Source organism: Canis aureus, chromosome 18 (genome assembly GCF_053574225.1).
Source record: "Canis aureus isolate CA01 chromosome 18, VMU_Caureus_v.1.0, whole genome shotgun sequence".
In the NCBI taxonomy this organism is placed as follows: domain Eukaryota; kingdom Metazoa; phylum Chordata; class Mammalia; order Carnivora; family Canidae; genus Canis; species Canis aureus.
The window spans coordinates 46890552-46917584 of record NC_135628.1 but is presented as its reverse complement, the minus strand read 5'-3'; the positions used below and the strand labels follow the sequence as shown (position 1 = coordinate 46917584).

At 36.5% G+C, this 27033-nt stretch overlaps 1 protein-coding gene across 27 annotated transcripts in view; it reads left to right on the top strand.

The window, feature by feature from the left end:
* Positions 1–27033, top strand: part of ADAM22 (ADAM metallopeptidase domain 22) — a 218741-nt gene that overhangs the window by 135516 nt on the left and 56192 nt on the right. For all 27 annotated transcript variants that reach the window (XM_077857073.1, XM_077857081.1, XM_077857080.1 and 24 more), the window contains 8 exons: positions 6625–6707; positions 12083–12146; positions 13884–13953; positions 18370–18440; positions 22593–22667; positions 24291–24362; positions 25209–25375; positions 26809–26893. In XM_077857073.1, the coding sequence (XP_077713199.1) occupies positions 6625–6707; positions 12083–12146; positions 13884–13953; positions 18370–18440; positions 22593–22667; positions 24291–24362; positions 25209–25375; positions 26809–26893 (687 nt within the window). The remainder of the gene's footprint in view (positions 1–6624; positions 6708–12082; positions 12147–13883; positions 13954–18369; positions 18441–22592; positions 22668–24290; positions 24363–25208; positions 25376–26808; positions 26894–27033) is intronic.

Here is a 27033-nt window from a genome sequence, read left to right as displayed (position 1 = left end):
CCCTTGGTCTGAGAGTAACCGGGATGGTTGATCACACTGGTCCCTTTAATGCAGGCCAGAAGCATCCCGCAGACTAGCTCCTACAAGTAGCATGGCTCTTCAGGGCTCTGTACATGGTAGAATTCTCACATATTCTTATCTCACCTTTTACCTTCCATATTGTTTCTGATAAAGCTGGCTGTCCTGGGTCCAACAAGAAAAGATGGAGAAGAGCTGTGACTGTTTGTCTTTTCTGCTTTGTTAAGAATCTGCTGAGGAATTAGTGTAGGATTTCAGGGAGCTCAGCAGTGAGGAGCTCCAGAATGCAGGGACAGTTGTGGTGTAAAGTAGTTGCTCTCAAACCTTAGAGTGCATTGAAGTCAGCTAGAGGGTTGACTAAAATACAGGTGGCTGGACCACATCTCCAGACCTTCCAATTGGGAAGTCCAGGGTAAGGCTTGAGAATTTGAATTTCTAACAAATGCCTGTTACTGTGCTGGAAACTTCCCTGTGATTACTGCCAGAGGAGAGACTTGATTTGGCATCTGGCATACCCAAGTTTAAGTAGGTAGGAAGGTTCTCTCTTAATCTGTGTTTTCTCACTTATATAATATTCACCTCATCTGTCCTTATGAATTCTCTCATAAATCACCAAGATCACTAAGCAGAATGCCTAGGTTATGGTAGATACTTTCATTTTCTTAACGATCCCAGTCTTTCTGGTATCCTTTACAGGGAGAAAATTTGGTATTGGACTGAGTATTTTTAGTTTAGTAATTCCAAACGCAATATTCAAAATCACCTGGGGAACTTTTTGCATCTCTAAAAACCCTGGAGCCCTCCCTCCTTGAAGATTCTGATTCAGTAGGTCTGAGTGAAGGCCTGGGAATCATAGGTTTACAAATCCCATCACAATAAGGCTTTAGTTTGGGGAATAGTTTTGGGAATCATTGCTACTGAGCAACCGTTCTCTAGTGCAGGGGTTCTCAACCACTGCGGTTTCACAGAATCACCTCAAGCATTTATAAAGATGCTGATGCCTGTGTCCCATCTCCAAAGATTATGATTTAATTGATTTGGAGGTTGGCCTGGCTATTGGGATTTTAAAAGCTCCCTGGGTGATTCTGATAGGCATCCAAGTTTGAGAACCACTGTTCTGGTATATTCCTCGAGTGAGAAAAACATGGAGTATTTGTAAAAATGCAGATTCTTGGTCTCACTTCTGAGCTGTGTAAACAAACTCTCAGGGCAAGAAACATAGGTAATCTGCATTATTAATCAATGCCCTGAATTGTTAGTCTTAGCAAATAAATTAAGAGAATCTAGCTCAAGGGACATGATAGAATCCCTCATTGATTAAATATTCCCTGACTGCACCCCTTTCCTTCTTACATAGTAGTTTACAGTAGGCTTGACTTTGTTATCTCATGGAATTCCTTGCATCCTCTTGTTAGCAGTGTGAATAGATAGTAATCCTATTTTATTGATGAGGAAATTGAGATTCTCAGTTTCCTAATAGCATGTTTGGAGATACAAGCATAGATTAGGTACATGTGCTTCCCTGAAAAGACACCATGGGCTAGTGGAGGGCATAAGACAGAAACAGGAATGCAGGTGTAAAGAGATGCAGTACAGACATGAAAGTATATGAAAATTCAAAGAAATGTTGATGAGAAGTAATTTGTGAGAAGAAGGAAATCAGAGGACACTCTTTAGAGGAGGTGGCCCTGGCTCATCTTGGAAATAATAAAGTTGTAGAATTTTCTTTGAGGGTCTGAATGGAGGGCAGATGACTATGGCCTCCCTGCTGTGCTCTAACTGGTTCCCTTTATTGGATTTTTATAGTTTTATACCCTAGTCTCTGTAGCTTCTTTTGTGCTTTCAGTGTATTATATTTATAATAAATTCTGTTTTTCTTTTGAGATCTTTCTGGCTCTTTAATAAAAATGTGGTTTGTCTTTGAATTTTGCAAAGAAATAATTATTTTAACTTTCTTAGAATGAAAACTGTAATAAGCCTTTTGTCAATTGGGAGATAAACCAGTAGACATATGAACTATCATACAGCTCATTTTTATATAGAGGTGGATAATTTTTTTGGCTCTATCTAATTAGCTAAAAATAAACATCTGTACTGTTATGGTTGTGTTATTGAATCAAGGAATATGAATAAAGTTTCAATGACAGCAGGTTTATCTCTGGAACAAGAGACTTTAAGGACTAAAGCTATGGTTGGCTGTTGGATAAAGAGCTGAACTCTATTAGGATATGCTGCTAGCTTTTCTCTTTCCCTACATCTGTCTTAGATTATTATATATAATAGCTATTTTCATAAAGCATCTGGTTCCTCCAGAAAGTTGTATGAAGATATGGAGAACTATTAAAATTGGTAAGACTCAAGAAATTTGGCTTAAGTAGTGGTCTTTTTTGTAGTATACAATTTTTAATAAAATGAAGTTTATTATTTTGAAATGCAGTGCATCTTTTAAAACAGATATAAGTGCAAAGATACAATTTTATTATTTTATTAATACATATTTTTATTTTAATACATATTTTATTTAAATATGTAAATAAATAATTTTATTTTAAATATACATAAATAATACATAATAAAATAATTTTATTATTTTATTTATTTAATACATATTTTATTTAAAATAAATACGTATTTTATTTAAAATGTGTATTAAATTTAAAAGGCACATATTTTTTGACCTGCCAGGTCCTCTTCTAGTAATGTGTTTTACATATATATCAACAGAATTGCACAAAAAAATTGTAAAAGGATGTTTGCAATATTGTTTATGATGACAAAAAATGGATATAATCTAAATGTCCATTAGTACAGGAATGTTTAAATGAATTATGGTTCATCTCTATAATGGAATATTATGCTATCACTGAAAGAATGAGATATTGATATACAAAGAGGTCAAGGTTACCTTAAGGAAAAAAAAAATCAAGTGGCAGAACAGTGTGCACAGTGTAAATCCATTTGTGCACTGAAACAGGTACCTATGTATATATTTCCTTAACTATATCATTTAGGCCATTCCTGACATGGTACATGGAGTCACAAATGTTTGCTTTTCAGGAGTCAGCTGTAGCCTGAACAATGTGTATGAAGAGAATATTTTTTACTCTTCACCATGTGCATCCTGAATTCTTAGAAATGTTTCCATCAGCATTTACTATTTTTAAAATATGGGATCAAAAGTTGCATAAACTCAATATCTATTAAATTTTATTTGTTTATTTTTTATTTTAATAATACATCAATAAAGTTTAATGTAATAATTTCATTTCTTCAGTTCTTGGTTTAAATAATTATTGACATATGGTAAATCCCTTAAAAAAACCACAACACAGAAGTTAATTCCTGTCATTATTTAGAAGAATTACATATACCGCCAGTTGAGAGCCTCAGAATTGTAATTCTAATAGCTCAACTGAAAGAGATTTTACCCGCCTCCCCTGTTGTTTGTGCTTCTCTTGAAGTGTAGTGGAAACATTTGATAATGAGTCAACCATATTGAGTTCTTCACTTCATTTGCAGTGTTAGGCTTTTGTGCAGATGGGTCTTGATCATATGCTGGTTTTGGATCGATTCCTATTTTTCAGAATCAGAAATTAGTGAAAGATTGTTTTTCATTATCCAATCATCTGTTTATTCCCTGTATATTGGAAGCTTGTTATAAAACATGAATTCTTGGGACACCTCGGTGGCTCAGCAGTTGAGAGTCTGTCTTTGACTCAGGACATGATCCCTGGATCTGGGATCGAGTCCCATATCAGGCTCCCTGCATGAAACCTGCTTCTCTGTCTGCCTGTGTCTCTGCTTCTCTCTCTCTGTGTCTGTCATGAATAAATAAAATCTTTAAAAAAGCAAAACATGAATTCTTTGTTCTCTTTATGATTTAATATAACATGTTTCCAAAATTGGTATTTTAAAGAAAACTTTAGTAGCTTATAAAACATTTCTTATATGCCTTTGCCTATGACATATTTTCCCCACATACATTGACTTCCATTGTTCCCCAATTTGATACCATAATTCTTGTGATTATCTTTTTTGTTTCTACTATCTTTATATGTGCTGTTCACTGTAAGTCTTAGACTTCAGAAAGAGATCTGATGAGGTTAATCACTGTCCAGTAGAGGGAAACATTTTCACATAGAATTCTTGCTCTATCCAGGTCATCTCATTGAGTGTTGGCCCCTCGTGTCTGTCTAGTAAAAAGCTAGAGTGTTGATTTCTGGTCCAATTAGATGTTTCCAGGAAGGACTTTTAAGCATAATGACCTCTAATTTAGAATCTAATCTTTTGGACAGTTCAGTCCAACAACCCAACAGAGGATATTTTAAACTCTATTAAATATACTCCTAGCCCTACTCAAAAGTAAATTTAAACAGAGGCTCAGTTAGTTAAGCATTTGCCTTTGCTTCTCCCTTTCCCTTTGCCTGCTGCTACTCCCCTGCTTGTGCTCTCTCTCTGTGTGTCAAATAAATAAATACGATCTTTTTAAAAATAAATTAAAACAAAAACCCCAAGGAATCAGCTGGGGGGAAAGTTTAGGTTTACACTAGACCCAATAGGTTCTAGGCCCAACTCATAAGTAGTGTAGGGGAAATGACACAGGCCTTGCATTTACATGTTCATGCAAGGTCTGCATCCCTACTTGGCAACTTCCCAGGTGGACAACTTTGGCTTCTGGAGATTGTGACCTCCTATATAGAAGAGAGGTAGCAATATTTCTTTATAGGATTGATGTGAGGATTTAGGGAAATTGTGTATTTAAGTTAAATAGAACAATAGTTGACACACAGTAATTTTTTTTAGAGAGAGAGTGCGTGAGCAAGTACATGAGCGAGTGGGGAAGGGCAGAGGGAGAGGGAGAATCTTAAGCACACCCAGTATAGAGCCCAACATGGGGCTCAGTCTTATAACCCTGAGATCATGACCTGAGCCAAAATCAAAAGTAGGATTGCTTAACCCAATGAACCACCCAGGTGCCCCTATACATAGTAATTATAGTAGTAGCAAACATTGAGGGCTTACTAAGTGCCATGCATTATTGTAAGCTCTAAATGCATTTTACTTTTCTTTAATCACCTGAACAACCTTGTGAAATTGTTACCCCGATTTGACAGATGACATAGGCAGGTTCTGGAACTTGCTGCAGACTGCATAGCAAGTTTAAACAAAGGAGCTGATAGCTCATGCCTTTACATCTTTACAAAACCAGCTCAACCCAGAAAGTCAGTGTCTGGCTTTATTTCTGTTCTTAAACATGTGGCCTACTGGGTTACACCCCGTTTCAGGCTTACAGGTGGACTACCACCCTGTTCTTTCTTATCTTTCATCACATCCAACCATAGTCCTCAGTTCATGATGCTCAATGACTCCCTTGAGGATTTGGAGATGTCACAGGATCAGGGATTTCACTGAGTGCCATCTTGTGTGTTCTCTGCCACCTCACCAGAACTGAGGTTCACCCAGCCCTATAGGATTATCTCATGAGGAGCAGCAGTCACAGGCCAGGGTGTCTTCTTGGAATTCCAGGGGAGAAAATGCCTTCAGCCTTGTTATATCCTGTGTCTTCCTGTTCTCTCCCCTCCACATGTCAAGCACTGAATATTTTAGGTAGGATTAATCCTTAAGGCACAGTATAAAGCAGGTCAAGTTTGCCCCTTTAAAATATTCCTTTGAATCTTTTTGTTTTACTGTTTCCTATCCCAGTGGGTCAATTGAATTAGCAGCTTTTAGCTTCTGAAGAAATAGATTAGTGGGGGAATGGCAAAGGCCATTTAGAACAATGCCTTTCAAACTCTAATGTGGATCTGAATTACCAGGGACCTTGTTTAAAGTACCAATTATAGTAAGTAGGTAGATTGGGGCTGGGACTTGTGATTGCATTTCTGACCAGTTCCAGAGTGTCTCAGCAACACCATTGGTTTCTAGACCACACTCAGAATGGCAGATATTTAAAGACTGAGGCACCACCCTGAGAAGGCAGAGGATTTACCCTATTACCTCTTCCAAGAACATTTAATCCAAAGAAATAAGTGTTTTGGGATTAATGTAAGCTGCTAGAAGAAACATTGGAATTTCAAACTTCACCCAATGTGCTTACTGTAAAGCCATTCATAGTTGGAGAACAGAATAGTATAAACTTGTCAAGTTTTGATATCAACGCTATAAAAATAAGTGTTTTTCTCTGTTTAATTTAGTGACTGTCAAATGATTTATATACATTTTTACTCAGCTTTATATGAAAGAGCATCTTCTTGCTGCTGCTCAACGTTGTTTCTCATGACTGGGCAAATGGATGACTCCGTTTATCCTGGTGCAAGGGCCACATGTGTATTTCAGTATCTGTTTCTTTGTTCTTTCTATCATCACCTACATAAAAGGCAAATTAAGTCAACTTTTATTTCCCTGGCTTTAATTTGGAGTTAGCTGGCTCACTAGAAGTGTTTATGAATAATTCTGTTAGAACAGGTTTGATAACACTAATCTGAATAACGAAATATTCTGCAGAGCTTTATACATGGAGGTGTGGTGTGGCAGGAATCTGTGAAATGATGCAGGTGATTTCTCCTGGCAAGGGCAGAGGCTTATGCTCTCTGTTTCTGTTTCCAGGGAGGAGAACACTGCTACTACCAGGGCCACGTCCGAGGAAACCCTGATTCATTTGTTGCATTGTCAACATGCCATGGACTTCAGTAAGTGTCCTCCAAATTTTTGTACCATCCATTCTTTCAATCACTGTTTTCTTTATTTTTAATGTACTGTAATAAAAATCTTTATGTCAAGAAATAATTTTAAATCAGTGATGAATCTGATCTTTTTCTTTTTCAAGGTGTATAAACCAAGCTGATTTTAAAATTGGAGTTGCAGAAACAGACCAGGGTCTTTGGTATTATGATATGATACCCTGTAGTGATGTTCTGGTTTCATCTAAGTTGTGACAAGAATGTTTTGGGTTATGCTGGTTCTCTAGATGCTTAGCCCCTTGGTACCCAGTTCTGCCCCTACCTCTTCTTGATGTTAGTTTTTATAGTTTTATGGAATAATAGAAATTTTAGTAGGTAGAATCTCTCGACTCCTTGCACAAAAATGACAAACTGCAAGTCACCTCAAGAGCTCATGTGTTTCAGCCAGAATCCCACCTAAAATCCACAACAAACTTGTGGGAGGGTCCATCTGTTCTCAGAAATCTCCAAGGAATGGAGTTCATCCTTCCTCAGGGCCTTGCTTCCTTTCTCATAACCTTCATTATCAAAGAATGTTTGCTGATGTTTAACATGGGAATACATCTACTTCCTCTGTTCTGTCGCTAATGGTGATACACAGGTGGCCATCTCTTATTTGTTTTGTTAACGCCTTATAAAGCTACTGTGTCATTCCTCTGCATTCTACTTAGGCTAAATCATCTCAGTTCTTTCTTGTTTGTGATACTTTTGGGGGCACAGAACAAGCTAGCATTTTAGTTTTGTTAAATTTTTGTTTGGAAACTTTAAAATGCATCCCGCTCCCAGGTTAGAGATCCGGCTTTTCCATGTAGCTAGCAGTTACTGAGTGTCTGCTGTGGGCCAGCCACAAGGAAAATCAAGGCCATGAGAACTTGAGTCCCATCCCCAATAGTTCACAGTCCAGTGGGGGCAGCTAAAGCTAGCTCAGCTTCCTGCTATGGAATATGATAGGAATATTTCTTTCTTTGAGAGAGAAAGTAACAGAATAATGCAAGCAGAGAGTGGGCACTGAGCAATGAGGTAGAGCTTGAGGGCTCCAGGGAAATGTCACCTAGAAAAGGTAGAGTGATCCCTACAACAGGCTTTGATAGAATTTTCTGAGAGAGAGGGGTAGGCAGACAAGTTAGGAAAGAGATATAATGGTTGAGCCTGGAAAATTGAGCTAGTCTGCCTAAGTGGTGCCTCGTTAGGCTCAGGCAATTGGTATGTGAGAGGCAGAAGAGAGTATGAGGAGCACCTAGGTAGCCAGAGGAAGGAGACCAGGTTCATGCGAGCATGGAAAACTTCCATCTGCTTATTGTTTACTCTAAAAGACTTCTACTTATTTTAAATAAATTCTTGGAGATGTTTTTACAAACAGGAATCCATGCCTCATATCTGAAAGCCTTGGTTTTCTTATCTGGAAAAGGAAACACTAAAGTGCCCTTCAGTAATAAAATTCTTACTTCTGATCTCAAGATAATCCCAGCTTTCCACTAAGAAGAGTACCCTAGGCTCATTGATGTTTGTGACAGCAAATGTATGATAGTGATATAAAAAGAAGAGGCATTTTCCCCCCTCTCTTCCTTTTAAAATCTCAAATTGTCGTTTAAGCATCTTGCCCAGTACTTATTCCACATTGCTTTCCAGTTTTGTAAGAGGATACCATATTGTGAGAAGCAGTGAGAAGTCATCCTTGCCTTCCGAGGGCTCTGATAGACCTGAGATCCCAAGACCAAGAGCTTGCTAGCCATTTGAAGAAGGATGGAAAAGAAACTGTAAGGAAACTTTAGTGAGTAGATCAAGAGTAGAACTCAGAGCCAGCTCAGTTGTTTTAATGAAGTAAAGTTTACCTCTACCTTGAGAAACCTTTTCATTTAAAACTAAGCAAAAAATAACAGAAAATGCACCATGTGCCTGAGAACACTGTGAGGATTGTATATAAGCATGTTGGGTGCTCTGGGACTTTTGTGAGCATGTTGGATAAATTTACTCTTGTTCCTTTTTATTATTTATTAATCAATACTTCTCATGTTGATTTTACCTTCTGAACAAAAACTGATAGAAATATTTCAGAGGATATTACTAAATATTAATTAATCTATTTTTTTCAATTACAGTGATTTGGGTATGAAACAGATGATCTCATCCATGATTCATCTTTTATAAATTACCAAATACATATGGAGATTTTTCATTTTTCTTAATTTACTAAATTTAGTTGAGGAACATAAAGGGGAAAATAATCAGCTTTATGTCTTTTTCATAAAGAACCTGGAAATGCACTTTTTTTTTTTTTTTTTTTTCAAATTCGAAGGACTAACGGATAATATTTTGGTCCTGGTACATTTGATGTTATGATAAAATCCTGTAACTATGGGAACCTAAAAGAATGGCATCAAATGTAAGTTTATTGCCCTCTTGTGGCAATTTGTAAGAATGGCTATTTCTTTTCAAAATCTTGTTTTGATCCAGCCTTTTAAAATTTTAGTTCAATTGACCTATAATAAGTAGGTTCTAGCTGTAGGTTTTTATCAAATATATACTGTATGTGGATTCAACGCACTTACTGGAATTTATACAAATATAACAAAGGTGTCAATCCTCAAACAAAGCAATAAAACATATACTTTTCAATAGTTCAAGAATTACTAATGGCACATTGTCATATAGGGAGCCAGAATCTTCTAGACATATATGGTGTCAGAATTTGCTTTCTTTAAACTGTGTATCATGATGTGTAACCCCAATAAAAATCACTTATTTTCACATTCAACACTGATGTAGCAAAAGGAAATGATACCTTGTATTTAAACAAAATAATCTGCTGCTTAATCAGCATAGCTCTGTGAACTTTGGCAAAAGGTGATGGTTCTGTGCAATTTTCTGGGTGAATCTGGCCAGTTCTCAGGAGCAAAGAGAATGTCTACTGTCGCATTTGGTCTACTGTTTTGAAAAGGCTTCCCTCTTCTGATTCCTTAGACATGTATTCTCAGTAATACCTTAAAAAGTGCATCTGTTTGTCTGTAAATTCGAAATGCAGTGTCATCCAAATTCAAAAAGTGTACTTTGGTTGAAAACCTTACAGATGTGAGAGTAGAAGTTCTAAGGGTATATGAAAGCAGAGGACATGTGGAAGATGTTACAGTAGGAATGAAAGAATTTGGAGAAGCAGAGCTAGAGGCCATTATAATTATAGCTCAGGGAAACCAACTGATTTCACTACGCCATCAGTGAGAGATAAATACTATTCTATGTGCAATAGTGGGATCTCATGCAGCATTTCCGTAGAACACTGAAAAATGACACCAGAAAACTGCGCCTAGTCCCTTCTCAGATGCCTGAATGATAAGACACATTTCTTCAGCATCATAAGGAGCTTGATCTTAGTAGAAGGACATGTTCTCCTAAAACGAGTGGCCATTGGGATCTCTCTGGGTGGGAGCTGAGGCCATATGTAGGTTCAAATACCCTCCGGAGAATTCCTCAGTTGGCTGATAGTCATCTCCGGCCTAACAGATCAAAACCCAACTTCAGATTTATGCTCTCCTCCCTGCATCCTGCTTCCATGTGCTCAGCCCCTTCTGTCCTTCCTGTGGCTTTTCCCATTTTATTAAATGGCAATTCCATCTCACCAGCTGCTCAGGCTAAAACCTTGGCGTTCTCACTGACATGACTCTCTCATATACTCCATTTCAAATCTGCCAATAAATCCTATTGGTTCTACTTTTGAAAAGTACCCAGAATTTAACCAGTTCTCACCATCTCCACCAACGCCACTGTGATCTAGGCAAATACCATCTTTTTTCACCTGAATTATTGCGATAACTTCTCCATTTCTATTATTGCCATCTGAAAGACTATTGTAACACAGCAGTTAGGGCAATTAATTTAATATTTAAGAGCGATTGTATTTCCACCTGCTTAAGCCCTCATAGTGGCTCCACGTGTCTCTCAGAGTAAAAGCCACAGCCCTCAGGAGGTCCCGTCTCATGTGGCCCCACTCTTTCTCTGATCTCATGTTACGGTTCTCCCCTCACCCACACCCTCCTCCAGCCACACTGCATTCTTGATGTTCCTGGAGCACACTTAGGGTTCGAGTCTGACATGCTCTCTGCACAGATATCCTTATGGCTCATCCCTTCACTTCTTTCAGATCTTTGTTTAAATGCCATCTTCTCTAGAAAGCCTTTCTCTGAGACTATATAAATCAACAGTCTTCTCTCCCTGGTCTCTACAACCAGTCCTCTGGCACCATTTATCACACATAACTTTCTTTGTTTTCCTCCCTAGAATTTTTCACCATCACATGTATATTTATTTCGTTGTTGATTGTATTTTTTTGTCTGTCTACCCTAGAATGCACATTAGAACCATGAGGGCAGAGCATTGGTCAGTTTTGTCCACTTCTGTATCACAAGCACCTAGAGCAGTGCATTGTAGGTGCTTATATGTGTTGTGAATGAGTGAATGGATGAAGAGGCCGCCAATTGCAGATGGGCAGTTCAGGAACCAATCTGCCTGGGCTCTAGTCCTGCCTCAGTTCTTCCTGGTTATGTAATTTGGGCAATACTTCATCTCTTTGGGCTTTCCTTCCTTGTAAAATGAATATAGGCAAGTATATGAGTGTACCTCCCTCATACATTTCCACAGATGAGTAGAAGATTAAATGAGTGTAAAGTGTTTAGTTCATGGTAAGCTGTTGGAATGTGTCAGCTCTTGTTACAAGAGCATCTTCCAGGTGTGTGGTAGGTAGGCATTTCTCAGGATAGTCCCTGACAGTCTGCATCAGAACCACCTGGAATTGTTTAAAATGCAGCTCCCTGGGCCTTAGCCAAGAAATCTGAGGAAGGCCCTGAAAGTTTCACACTTCTGCAACTCTCCAGATGAACTATTTGCATATTAAGGTTTTCGAATTATGTGTTGGAGGGAGGATTAGAGAATGATAATCCTGAACCTGGGGACACTGCTGCTTATGGGAAGTCAGAGGGATGGGTCTTTCCCTCTTAGTAGATGTGTGTGTGTGTGTGTGTGTGTGTGTGTACGCACACATGTGTGATATGGTGCAGTGTACATGTGTATGTGGGATGTATTGGGAAGCATGTGTGGTGTGGTGTGCAATATGTGGTGTGTAATCTGTGTGATGTGATATATGGGGAATGTATATGTGGTGTGGTATGGTATGTGGGGAGTGTGTGTATGTCTGTGTGTGTATAGTAGGTGGTGTGTATCTGGTGGTGATGGATGGGACTGGGAAGTGAGTGTTGAAAAGTAAATTGGTCCTCTGGCAGCTACTGATTTTAAAATGATCTTGTTCTGAGGCAAGAGTTGATAGCCATGCCTAATTATTTTCTTGTCCTTGGCAGTGGGATGTTCTATGATGGGAACCACACCTATCTCATTGAACCAGAAGAAAATGACACCTCTCAAGTAAGTGCTCCCTCTGTTTGCTGTGGCAAATGTAAAAATTTATATTGGGAGCTTTTCCTCTTCATTTTTCCTCCTCCTTTTGTCTTTATTTTATTTTTATAAATAAAAATATTTTTATATATTTTAATATTTTAAATATTTATTTTTATAAATAAAATTTTTATTTCTTAGAGTCAGGATAGTAAATAAATATATACATATATATAATTAAATATTGAATAAGTCAAACTCACAAGGTATTTTTTTTTTAGCCTTTTACTTTGTGTATTGGAAATTTCTTCTGAGGTGTTCTGAAACCTCCATTTTTGTTCTGTCTCCACCTTCATGTGCTAGGATTTGTCTTAGTTTGCTCAGGCAGTCAGAACAAGATATTGGAGGGCTTAAATAACACAAATTTATTTTATCATAGTTCTGGTGCCTGGAAGTCCAAGATGAAGATGCTGGCAGGATCCATGAGGGCTCTCTCCTTGGATTGCGATGGCCTCTTTCTTGCTGTGTGCTCACATGACAGAGAGATAGAGAACTGTGGTGTCTCTTCTTCTTAAAAGGGCACCAGCCCAACCCCACCCTTAAGACCTATTTTAACCTTTATCACCTTCTCTTAGGTCCTGTCCAAATACAGTCACATTGGGGAATTTAGGCTTAAGCATATGAGTTTTGCAGGGAGGACACAGACATTCAGTTTATAACAGACCAAATCAATAGATACGTAATTTTCCACCTCTCTTTTGTTTCTAGAGTTCAGATTTTTCTATGTTGCCCATTGTCTGTAGGGCCTTCTGCTGATGAAATGTAGAGAAATCTAAATTTTTTAAATTATTTGATTTATTTTAGTTGAAATATTCATTTTCCACAAGTGAGAAAAGCATTGAGTTTATATGGTAGACTTCAGAGAAACATAATACACCTCCATTCTAGCTCTGTGCAGGCAAGTATTCTTCCTTGGGTCATGGAACATTGTTCAAACACTTAGGCAAGTAATTTCTAAAAATACACACTGTTTTGCCACCCATAAAGTGCAGCTATTTGTATTGTATTTTACTTTCTGGATGCCTATTGCTGGCTATTGTATCACTTTACCTGGGAGGTGATTTTTTTTTTTTTTACAGCAATATCATGAAACTTGACTGTTTATGACATTTGGGTTTTTTGTTTGTTTGTTTACTAGAAAGGAGCCAGAAGTAATTATTTGAATGCTCATTAATTTTTCTTAGATGAAATATGGCTTTTTGTCTGTTAGTTTGTCACAGAACTTGTATGATATTTGAATTTTTGAGCAGGATCCGTTTGAGCATCTACTTGTACCTGTCATCCTACTCCCTGATACTAGAAGAGTGTTAGCTCTGCAGTCCTTGCCTAACAAAAGTTAGTTATCTGCCTCTTAAAGTGGGGCAGGGATCCATGGAAAGGAATCAGTTATAAAAAGCATTAGTCCATTTTCCCAGATGTCTTACTCCTCCTTGGGGGAATAGGTTCATTCATTTATTTTCCATTACTACAGGCTTTGGCTTCTCTGTCTGCAAAAGCATTTTGTTTCTAATAGATCTCTCCAGTGCCAGGGGAATCCAGGAGCAGGAGAGGCTTGTGTGGTGGCTCCTTGCCTTTTCAAATCCAGAAGAGTGTGTAATCAAGCTAGGATTCTTTTAGGTGTCTTAGTTGCTTCAGCTCTCATTGCTTGAGGTTGGAGATAACTGGTCATTCCCACGTGCTTAATCTCTGTTGTTTGTCTTCTTTCAGGAGGATTTCCATTTTCATTCGGTTTACAAATCCAGACTATTTGAATTTCCCTTGGATGATCTTCCATCTGGTATGACATTCATATTATGATTTAAAAAAAAGTCAACTTTAATAATTCATTTTAATGCTGTGGAGCTTATCTCTATGTGGAATATCCTTAGCTCATGACTGCTCATAACAATTTTAGAGAAAGTGACAGCAAGTCAAGGACATCAAGAGGGAGAATAAAATGCCAACTGACCTCATGTTTGTAGTGGATGAATTTGGAAAGATAGAGCTTGAGCACATTGAAAGACTTTTTAAAATTAGAAAAATCAGAGTAAGGTATTTCTGAAAGGAGAAATAAGTTAGAGCAAAAATTGGACTGCATAGACAAAATATAAACTTCACTTTTGATGAGATACTGATTCTGTAAACAGGGATGAACTTGTAATCATTTTCCCATTTGTTTTCCTCATCTCTTTTTGCCTCAGCATTTTAAGAAAGAATGATTATAGATTAATGCGTTTTATTTTTATTTTTTAAAAAGGATTCATTTATTTCTTTTAGAGAGGCAATGGGAGGGGCTGAGGGGGAGGAAGAGAGAGTGAGAGAATCTCAAGCAGGCTCCTCAGTGAGCATGGAGCCCAACTCGGGGCTCGATCTCACAACCCTGAGACCTGAGCTGAAACCAAGAGTTAGATGTTTAACTGACTATGCCATCCAGGCTCCCCTAATTCTTTTTATTATGTGTTTTTTTTTTTGTTTTTTTTTTTGTTTTTTTGTAGAAAATAGGCTTTCCTTCTCATATGTGTTTGTTTACAGGCACATTTATTTATAGTTGTTGGTTTGAGCTGCTTCCAAATCTTCACATGACAAGTAGGGCATCATACTTGTACTTTCTCCTCAGTAGTGGAGCAGTGATTGTATAGAGTGCATTTGCCTCTGGCTATATAAGACTCATTGGCTTTCTCCTTCTGAAGGTAGCACATACTCTGAATATCTAGTGTGGAGGGGCTTCCTTTCCTATTTAGTGAGCCCTATGGCCTTAGTACATTCTAATTTTTAATCTCACTTTCATCTTTGCTACAGCTCTGTGAGATTGATAGAATTATTTACATTTTACAGAAGAAGAAATAGGCTTAGCTAGCTTGTCTTTTTTAGGGTCCCACAGCTAGCTAGGGACTGAGCAGGGGTTTGCATTGTGCCCCTGTAAGAATGTGTGCTGGGAGAGAAGCAGAGGGAAATGGAGGAATCATCCGGCTGAGAGCATATCCTAAACTACTGCTTAGGAAAACCACTTAAACATTTTCATTGTTGGGGCAGCTGGCTGGATCAGTTGGAAAAGCATGTGACTTCTGATCTTGGGGTTGTGAGTTCAATCCCCACAATGGGTGTAGAGATTATTTCAATAAATAAAAACTTTTTTTAAAAAAGATTTTGTTTATTCATTCATGAAAGACACAGAAAGAGAAAGGCAGAGACATAGGCAGAGAGAGAAGCAGGCTCCATGCAGGGAGCCTGATGTGGGACTTGATCCTGGGATTCCAGTATCACACCCTGGCCCGAAGGCAGACGCTCAACGGCTGAGCCACCCAGGCATCCCCAATAAATATAAACTTTTAAGGAAGTTTACGTGGTCTCCTCATTGGAAAATGAAATGAATGTCTGCTAATGCCCCTTCTCTGAAATAGATTTGTAACTCCTTGATCTTCTGCACTTCTTTTCTCCTGCTGCCAAAGGGATTGGGGATGCTGTTTTATAGAACTCAGTATTTTGAAATATCTGCTAATAACCATAAAGATGCTCTTACTTTACGCAGATACTTTAGACTGTTCCTTCAGTTATCTTATGAAACTTTTACAATCCCTGTGATGGAAGGAAAGTAAATCATGACTAGCTGCCTGAGAATAAAGCTACAATCTAATAGGTCTTACTGGAAGCAATAAACATTAATTAAAATTTAAAGTAATAAATAAAAATCCCCCTAAGGACTTTACTGTGATTGAATCATACAGTTGTTTTGTTTTTTTAAACTTTGTTCAGGGTTTCTTTTCCACAGAATCTTTAAAGATAACATGACAGTTTTGCTGTCATTAAAAATAATTTTGAACATCTTCTAAAACTCAGATCTGTCTCAGTTAGTTTCTGGTTTCCTTTTCTTATCAGAAATTGGCACATTTTTAAGAGTGTTACTTTTCTTTCTAGATGCTTGGATTTATTATGATAGGTTAGAAAAAAATTCTTGTGAAGCTTAAGAATAAACTTGTTTATTTTAGGTTTAATAAAGTTTTCCTGGGTCTTGGGTTATCAGTACCCTTGTCTTGCTGTGCATTATGTATTTCCCAGAGAGAATAGAATCAGGTGTTCCCCAAACTTGTTTAACTGTGGAACCTTTTGTTTTATATGACACATCTCTTGGACTAGTTTCCCTAAGAAAACATTTGTTTGTTTCCTTCAGACCCCTTAGCACAGTCTATTTTAAAAATTACTATAATAAAATATATAAATCTTGTATACCATTAGATGAGTTTTGACACATGTGTAAGTCCTTTGGTGAGATTTGGCACATTCCTATCACCCCAGTACCTTCCTTTGTGCCACGAACCACCCGCTTCTGCAGTCCTTTTTCTGCCCCCCACCATTGTTTAGCTTGTTTTAGATCTTCATGAAAATGGAATCACACATTGGGTTCAGCTTCTTTTGCTTAGCATATGCCTATGAGATTAGTGTTGTCAGAGGTAGCCACAGTTTATTCTTTTTAATTATTGAGTATGTTCTGCTGTTTGAAGATACCACAGTCTTTTTATCCATTTTGTTGATGGGTATTTGGGTTGCTTCCAGTTTTTGGCTGTTATGAATAAAAGAACTCTATAAACATTCTTATAAAAATCTTTTTTGTGGACACATGTTTACATTTCTTCTGTCAAATACCTGGCAGTGGAATTACTGGGTCTTAAAGTTTGTTTGTACAATAGTGCTCTCAAACTGCAGAGTGTATCAGAGAATCACCTGGAAGCTTGTTAAACACAGACCACTGGATCCCATGTCTAGAGGGTTTTTTCAAGCCACTTAATTGAGATATGAATGACATTAGAGAAAAGCTGTACATAATGTATACTTAATGTATACAACTTGACGAGTTTGGAGAAAAGTGTACATCCCTGAAGTCATCACCATAATCTATGTCATTAACTCTAAAAGTTTCTTTCCACCCTCTTTATTATTATTATTACAGTAGTAGTGGTAGTGGTAGTGGTGAAGAGTATACACTGTTAGCAAAATCTATACATCATAGTATTATTAATTCTGGACATTCTGCTGTACAGTAGACCTTTAGGACTCATTCATCTTGTACAACTGAGACTAATTTGTGCCTTAGACTAATACCTCCCTGTTTCCCCCTTTTCTCAGCTTCTGGCAACTATCATTCCACTTTCTGCTTCTAGGAGTTTGACTATTTCAGATTCCTCATATAAGTGATATCATGTAGTATTTGTCCTTTTGTATCTGGCTAGTGTCACTTAGCAAAATGTCCTCCAAGTTCATCCATGTTGTCACAAATTGAAATATTTCTATTTTTTAAATTCTGAATAATACTTTATTGCATTTAATACCACGTTTTCTTTGTCCATTCATCCAATTATGAACATTTCGGTTGTTTCTATATCTTGGCCTTTATGAATCATGCTGCAGTGAACATAGGAGTACAGCTATCTCTTCGAGATCCTGATTTCAGTTCCTTTGACTGTATACCCAGAAATGGGATTGCAGGATCATATGGTATTTCTGTTTTAATTTTTTGAGGGGAACCTTCATACTGTTTTCCACAGTGGCTGTATCAAATTCTAGAGTTTTTGATTAAATACATCTTGGATGGGTTATTAGAGTTTGCATTTCTAACAAGTCCCCAGGTAATGTTGCCACTCATGTATAGATGGTACTCTGAGAACTACTGTTGTCTGAGAAATTGCTGAACCTTTTTCTAAAGTGGTTATACCATTTTAGACTCTCATCAGCACTATATGGGAGATCTAATTGTTTCACATCTTCATTGGCATTTGGTGTGTTATTCTTTGATTGAAAGTCAGTAGGGAAAGGCTAGATTGGCTATTCAGAAGATTCTTAATAAGGAATATGATGGTATTTATAGGAGAAATATGAGAAAAATTTTGAGATAAATTAGAACAGGAATAGTATTGAGATTTTAAAAATTTTATTCATTTATGATATATTTTTAGTATTAATATGAACACAATTATTTTGATTAATGTTCTACATTATCTTTAAGTGTAACATATATTATAAAATTTATAGTAACTGTATAGTTATTTATATAATTTATGTTATTTATATTAATTATTAATAACTATAATAATTGCTAATAGTTAATAACTGAAGTATTATTATATAATTTATATTAGGATGGGATAGTAAAACTTTGATTGCCCTATCTGGAAGAAACCTGGCAAATGCACTACGTTAATTTATTTTTATTTCCTTTTAGAATTTCAACAAGTACACATCACTCCACCAAAATTTACTTTGAAGCCAAGACCAAAAAGAAGTAAACGGCAGGTATGTATTCACAGGTATATTCCATGATATTTTGAAGACACTGGCAACTGCCATTCGTTTAAATCTATATTAAATCTCTATAGGAAGGTTAAGTATTAGTTCAGGCATTTGTCAGGCTGTAGTAAACAGTAAGGTGACAGATCTGTAGGAGCAGTGAAGGAGGGCCATATTGTTCATAGACTCAAAAGGGACTTGGGATAGTGATGCTAATATGGTTATGGTTATTCATCATACAGATGGATTATGGCCCATGCAGTGGCATCTTAGTTTCTTTCTATCAGGCCTCTTTCCTTTCCTGGGTTGTACCACATCATGGAGCCTATTTGTAAAGATACCCTCTTAAGAATGAATCCACCAGGTTTTAAAGCCACAAAATGCTATTGTCACACATAAGCTATGTTGGAGTCTGGGATGTAAACTCAGGATGTCAGCTTTATGAATGTTCAGCAGATCTTGGACTTAGCAAAAATAATTACTTGTGTGATGCTTTACACCATAGGTGTAGGTTCTGTTAATCTCCTTTGCAGGAAAAAAAATGATATCTTTGAAATATGAAGATAACTTGGCTAGAAACAGAGCTGGGAAATGGTTTAGGTGAAATAAGAGCTCCAGTCATCAGAATACCATATGATTTCTCTCATTTGTGGAGTCTAAAAAGTAATGAATAAACAAACAAACAAAAAGCAGAATCAGACCTGTAAATATAGAGAACAAACTGGTGGTTGCTAGAGGAAAGTGAGTGGAGGGGATGAGCAAACTGGGTGAAGGGGAATTGGAGACACAGGGTTCCAGTTAGGAAATGCATAAGTCATAGGAATAAAGGACACAACACAGGGAAGTCAGCCATATCGTAATAGTGTTGTTTGGTGACAGATGACAGTTATCCTTGTGATAAGTACAGCATAATGGATGGAGAAGTTGAATCACTAAGTTGTACATGTGAAACTAATGGAATATAGTGTGTCCACTATACTCAAAAAAAGGAAAGGAAAGGAATGAACAGAACTCTGGTTATTAGAATTAAGATACCATATATTATGTATATATGTTGGCATAAAAAAAACACAAGCTGGGGATCCCTGGGTGGTGCAGCGGTTTAGCGCCTGCCTTTGGCCCAGGGCGCGATCCTGGAGACCCGGGATCGAATCCCACGTTGGGCTCCCGGTGCATGGAGCCTGCTTCTCCCTCTGCCTGTGTCTCTGCCTCTGTCTCTCTCTGTGACTATCATAAATAAATAAAAATTAAAAAAAAAAAAACACAAGCTGAGAGAAATAGACCTCTATTAAGATTTCTAGTAAGAAACCAGTTATCTGGGCAGCCCGGTTGGCTCAGCGGTTTAGCGCCGCCTTCAGCCTAGGGTGTGATCCTGGAGACCTGGGATCAAGTCCCACATCAGGCTCCCAGCATGGAGCCTGCTTCTCCCTCTGCCTGTGTCTCTGCCTCTCTCTCTCTCTCTCTCTCTCTCTCTCTGTCTCTCATGAATAAATAAATAAAATCTTAAAAAAAAAAAGAAACGAGTTATCTTCTGTTTAAAATATTTTTAGTAAGTATGAAATAAAATACGTGTATAGGGTCATTTCTAGTGTCAGTAATAATTACTTTTTTTATTGAGGCACAGATACCTGTGCCTGGCTCTGTTCTAAGAATTTTAATTGTATTTTTTTAAATTTTTATTTATTTATGATAGAGAGAGAGAGAGAGAGAGGCAGAGACACAGGCAGAGGGAGAAGCAGGCTCCATGCACCGGGAGCCCGATGTGGGATTCGATCCGGGGTCTCCAGGATCGCGCCCTGGGCCAAAGGCAGGAGCCAAACCACTGTGCCACCCAGGGATCCCAGAATTTTAATTGTATTAACACATTTAATCCTCATAAAAATCTTATGAGGAAAGTATTATTATTATCCCCTTTTACTGCTAAAGACATTGAAGTGTAAGAACTTAAGAACCTTGTCCAGGGTTATAGTGAGTTATTCAATGGTAGAGCTCAGATTCTGACTTGGAAAGTCTGGTCTCAGAGAAGTGCTTATGACCACATATGCTTTGTATACTGCCTCTCAGAAAGCTTAGTGTTCCATGAATTGCTACCACAAGCTTTATATATTTTGTGAATATATGTATATACTGAGGGCTAGTTAAATAAATTAAGATTGCCAAAAAGATTAATTTGAAATAGTGTTTATTTTCATGAATTATGAGATCAGAGAATAGGATAGTTTTCTTTTAACACGTTCCTTGAAGTTGGTCACAAACATCTGTGATATCCCATCATTTGAAGGCAGACAAACACTGGATTTCTTTATCTGAGACAGCTGTCTGCCCATGATGGTGAAGTGCTATAAAACTGTATGGCTAGTATAGCAGCTCTCTGACATTAAGAAAATGTTGAGTCTTGTTAGAAAGTCTGCTGTATTAACTGGTAAGGTTCCGGTCTCTTCCACAATTACAAAGCAGATACTATCATCCTAGGCATTGTTTTTTAAAAAGGCTCGTGTCATTGGATGCAGTTTATATTACCTCTTGGTTTCCAGACCGAGAATTATAGACTATTATTCCTTTTCACCTTGGTGTAATACGGGATTTGAATTTTTAAAAAAAGCTTAAAAGTTCGGAAATGCATATAGTACTGAAGCAAAATCCATGTGGCAGCAGGTTTTGTTTATTTTAAATGCATCTCTCAAAGCAAATGTTCATGTATTGATTTAGGTTTGATTGTATACCCCTTCACAAAAATAGCCATTGGACAAGTGAATAAAAAGATTTACTGAAAAAATGTATATCAAAGCATGGAGTAATGGAAAAATTTAATTTTATAGATCTTGTTAAAGATTATATTATAGACGAACTTCAGGATACAAAGACACTGCCTTAGTGTCTCCTACCGTGGCATCCACTGATCATGATTTTGAAGGTGGAGAAAATTCAATATTGAATAGACAGATATATTATAGCTGTACTAGCTAACCCAGAACTTCCTAGAAGCTCTCAAAACTATCAGAACAAAGCTTTTATGTCATTTGGGGGATCCCTTGAGCTGTACCAGAGGAAGAAAGGGCATTCTCAATTTAAGATTTGGAGGTTATAAAATAAAAATGTCCATTAAACACTCCCTGCATCCCTTTAAGATCCTCAGAAACTTAAATTAAATGAGAAAGAATGTATTTCATGTGTTGCAATCTCCAAGATAGACTGGTAAATGAAAATTACCTGATACAAAAGCTAGTGAAATAAATGGAAGTACTAAATAAAATGTTATATTTGATTTTATATATATAAATATTTCTGGAAGCAACCAGTAACTGTGGTATACCCATTGTGGGTGAAGGGTTAGCAACTAGGTAGATGGGGAACAGAAATAAGAAAGAAAAAAAAAAAGAAATAAGAAAGACTTTGATTCTGAACCTTTTTATAGTTCTTTAATCTTTGAATCATATGAATTTATTACCTATTCAAAAACTGAGTAAAAGTGACAAAAATGAAAAAAATTCTGAAGGAATAAAAGTGGAAATTTTGTTTATTTCTCTCATGTTTTAGTTTTTTAAAATTAAAAACATTTTTCAACCTTGTTGAAGTATAATTAATTGACAAAGTTATAAGGTATTTGAAATGTACAATGGAATAATTTGATATAGATATACATTGTGAAAGGAACTCCCCATTGAGTTAATACATCCATCACCTCACATATTTACCTTTTATCTTAGTGAAAATATTTAAATTCTGTTGGCAAATTTTGATTATACAGTACGGCATTATCCATGTTAGTGTCTATCAACAAATGAATGTATCAAGAAAATATGTTATATATGTTATATACGTATAATGGAGTTTCAGCCTCTAAAAAGAAGGAAATCCTTTCATTTGTAAACATTGGTGAACCTGGAAGGCATTATTCTAAATGAAATAAGCCAGACAAGAAAGATAAATCCTGCATGGTATCACTTATATGTGGAACCAAAAAAAAAAAAAAAAAAAAAAGTCAAACTCACAAAACAGTAGAAAAATGGTTGCCAAGGGCTGTGAGAATGGGGAATAAGCAGAGTTTGGAAAAAGGGTAGTGTGATGTGTAACATAATGTATAGCATATTTCTTAGTTTTCCACAGCCAAGTTCAAAGGGCTTATTTAGGTGCTATTTTTCCTTTACCATGTTGCAGCTTCGTCGACATCCTCGTAACGTAGAGGAGGAGACCAAATATATTGAGCTGATGATTGTGAATGATCATCTAATGGTAGGATTTGCTGAGTTTTTTGTTTGAATTTGTCTGTGCCTAGAGGTAAAACTGGTGTGTGCAGAAGTACGTTTTGGAAGAAACAAGAAGCCCAGAAAATTATAATTTGGAGAAGACATTTGTGTAGCCAAATATATTTGTTAGCCAGTAACAACCTCTAAATTGGAAACATTCTTACGTGGAAGTAACTAGCAGTATTTTGTAAGATCCCAAAAATATTTCTTTGACTTAAAATTAGTCAGCCCTTTGGATTTGTTAAATGAATATTTTAATATTGAAGAAATCAGTGAGGCACCAGTAATATGATGCTTTGGTTTGCAGTGTACAACTTTATCCTAATAAAAGAAAAGCAGCTTTTCAATTTCTGACCTACTCTGCAGCAAACCATATGGAAATGCTTATATAGACAAGAAGTGAAGATTTTGGGATAGGATTCTGGCAAAACTTCCTTCTTGATGAGTCATTTATTTTGACTCCAAGTGTGCATACTCAATTTATGGGCATGTTGCAGTAAGTAGCTTACATTGAGCACTTAACAGTGAGTTATAATGTTAATTGCTCTATGTAGCCACCGTTTTAAACTAAACATGTTCAGTGATGCACATTGCTGAATTTTACTTAATTTCAGGTAAAAATGCATTTTAATTTGCTTTGAGTGATTTGAGGGAAAATGTACCATTTGTTTGCATATGATTAAACAGATATTGATCATCTATTATTACTGTTGCTAATGATAACAACAACAACAATAATAATAATAAATCTAGATTGAGTGCTGCTTCTTTGTTCAGGCTAAAACTAAGTTTTATCTTTCTAACTTCTTTGAAGTCAATGAATGTTACTGTTTCCTGAGATTTTTTTCTTGATCAGAGTAAGTTTTAAGAACATATATTTGGACATTTTAGGATAGTGCACATTTAGATGTCTATAGAGATCTGTAGGCAGGTAACCCAAATGAAGTAAGCCAGATGTAAAGCAGTAGGGAGAGGTGAGGCCTGTGGCAAAGGAAGAGACACATGGCCTGTCTAGTGGGAGTGGCTGCCTCTTAGTATCTGCTAGTTATCAACATGGGAGGATGCTAATTTTAAGGGAAGCCAGAAATCAGGTTTTACATGGTATTTCCTGGTTTTAAAAACACTGTTGAGGCCAAACAAAAGGTTTATTTCATCCACATCTAGTCTTTAAGCTAACTCTTTGTGACCCTTGCTGTAGGGCTTTCCTCTCCTTACTAATTAAGTCTTGTAGAACCTGTAAGTTTTTATACTTATAGCAGTATTCATGTGTACTTTTTCTATCCACCCTACTTAAATTTGTATGTCTTGCATTCGTAGACAACTTTCATATATTTTATCATTTTGAATAACAGTTTTGTGTTAAAAATAAACTTGTGAAATGGATAGAATAGGTATTTTTTACTTCATCTCACAGTTGAGTAAACTGAGGCCTCAAATTTTTAAGAGCCTTGCCTCAGACTGCACAGCATATAAAGAACTAGTTCTCAATTCATGCTTTTTACAGAAAGCCATAGAGATGTTTCAATTACACTGTTTTCTCTGCTTAGGTGATTATTTACTGATGACTTTGGAAGCCCTTCATTTGCTTTTTTGTTTGTTTTGTTTTCAGTTCAAAAAACATCGGCTTTCTGTTGTACACACCAATACATATGCGAAATCTGTGGTGAACATGGCAGATTTAGTAAGTATCAACTGGATTCAATATTGTCATAGAGGAATTTCATCTCCTGATTGCTAACAGATGGGATAATATGGTTCTTAAAATTTTGGTGCTCTGAATTGCTCTTCAGGCAGAGTGTCCCATAAGTTCCTAGTGACCTTGCAGTGGACTTCATTGATTTTGATCTTTGGCTGGGAAGATAATAAAAGGAGGTGGTTAAAGTTACCCATGGATTTATGCTTGAAATTACTCCTTATATTTTTCACATTGAAAAATAAAAAGTTGAGTCCTAGCCCTTAACAAAAATATTCATGATATATTTCCAACATCAGAGAAATATACAGTGGTTGTGCTATTTTCAAGAGAGTGCCTGGTTCTGTGGGAACGATACACTAAGTAATCCTACTGTATTTACTTTCTGAATCTTTTCTTGACAAGGCAATGCGGGTACTTTCTCCACAAGTTTAATTGGAGCCAATCAGGTTACATAGAAATCATATCCTTGAGGATTCTTCATTGTCCTGTTCTTTGCTTGGGAAACCCAAAAATGCATAAATTCTTTCTCCAGGGTACCAGACAAGAGACTCAGGGAGATCCTTGAAAAAGGGTGCAAATATTTGTCAAGAAGTGATCTCTTGTTTCTAATTAGTGCTCTTTTCTTTGGGTATTATTTGTAAATGGTTTGACTGTTACTCAAAGAAAATGCATGTGAATTAGAAAAATAATTATCTCCCTTAAAAACAATGTAATTTTTTACATTTAACTAAAACTCAAGAGTTTTCATAAAAGGAGCCTTATAGACTTATTCATAAATCATTTGATTTTACCTCATGTATAGCCGGTGTGTTCATTTTGTTAATATATCAGATATATAAAGACCAACTGAAGACAAGGATAGTATTGGTTGCCATGGAAACCTGGGCAGCTGACAACAAGTTCGCCATATCTGAAAATCCACTGATCACGCTACGTGAGTTTATGAAATACAGGAGGGATTTTATCAAAGAGAAGAGTGATGCAGTTCACCTTTTTTCGTACGTAGCTTATGATTTATTACTTTTTTTGGTTCCCTGCTGAATGTTCCATTACTTGTGACAGAGATGTATCCTTTCTCCTGTGTAATGCAATTAGGATTTGACATGCTAGATACATTTGGAAGAAGTTTTAAAGTATAGATTGTTTGAAATTGTCATGAAAGTGTAAGAGGTTTAATTTTGAATTATTTTATTATTGCATGCATATTTTTACTTAATTTTCAAGAGATTCAATCAGCGTTTGAGTAGAAGTACTGTTAATTCTCAATATTCTTGACAGATTATATTCTTTTAAGTTTCTACATTTTAAATGTTAATGTTACCTTTGCTTTGGTTCTAAGGGGAGATCTTAGTATTTCTGGAGTTTATTTTTAATTTTTTCTCACTTGCATGGGTTTTTTTAGGGGGATAAAATGCATAGTTGATATAACAGCATTTAAAAAGAAACCTATTATGTAAAGTAAGATCTGTTGAAGGAAGTTATAAGTGGAAGTAAAAGAGTATTTTGGGTAACTTTTGCATTTTACACAATTTCAAATTTATAGAAAAGTTGCAGGAATACTACAAGGAAATATCATATGCTCTTTACCCAGATTCATCAATTTACATTTTGCCCCATTTGTTTATGGTTTTCTTCCTTCTTTCCTTCTTCCTTTTTTCTCCTCCCTTTCTTCCTTTTTTCCTTTCATCCATTTATCTATCTTTTTTTTTTTTTTTCCTGAACCATTTGAGAGCAAGGGGGGAGATACTCACTTATTGAGCCTTCACTACTAAATACATGTATGTTCCCTAAAGATGAAGACATTCTCTTATATCACGAAAGTAAATTATTAAAACTTGAAAATTTAACAGTGATACAATACTTTTAAGTAACCCATCTTCTATATTTAACTTTCTCCAATTGTCTGAATAATGTCATTGATAGCTAATTCCCTCTCCACATTCAGGAGCCAGTCAGGGTCATGCATTGCATTTAATTGTCCTGTCTCTTTAGTCTCCTTTAATTTGACAGATTTCCTTAGCCTTTCTTTGTTTATTGTGGGCTTAACATTTTTGAAGAATGTAGGTCAGCTATTTTATAGAATGTGCTCCATTGTGGGGATATCTGATGTTTTCCTATTAAGAGATTCAAGTTAGGCATTTTGATCAGAAGTGATTTTGTATCTTTCTCAGAGTACATCATATTAATATTTTTTAAAAACAGGTATAGTTCTGTTGAAGATATTGCTCACGTGGGGAAATATCCCTCAGAAACTCTTTTTTTTTTTTTCAGTTATGTGTGTAAACAATATTCACATTCCTCCCTTACCTTAGGAATATACAGTATAAGAATGTATTTGCATTGAGAAAATAAGTGTGGTAAATTAATAATGAGTGGTACGGTGATATTTAAACTCTGAACAGTAAGCATTTTTCATTTCCTTTTCTAAAAGGGGAAGTCAATTTGAGAGTAGCCGGAGCGGGGCAGCTTATATTGGTGGGATTTGCTCGTTGCTGAAAGGAGGAGGCGTGAATGAAGTAGGTGTGAACATCTGTACAATACAAAGTGGTATGATGGCTGAAAATGTTTTCCTAATATTTAAGAGATAATTTCTCATATTCCATATTCCCTAGATGTTAGGTTGTTTTATTCAAAACCAGTATGGTTACTATAAATG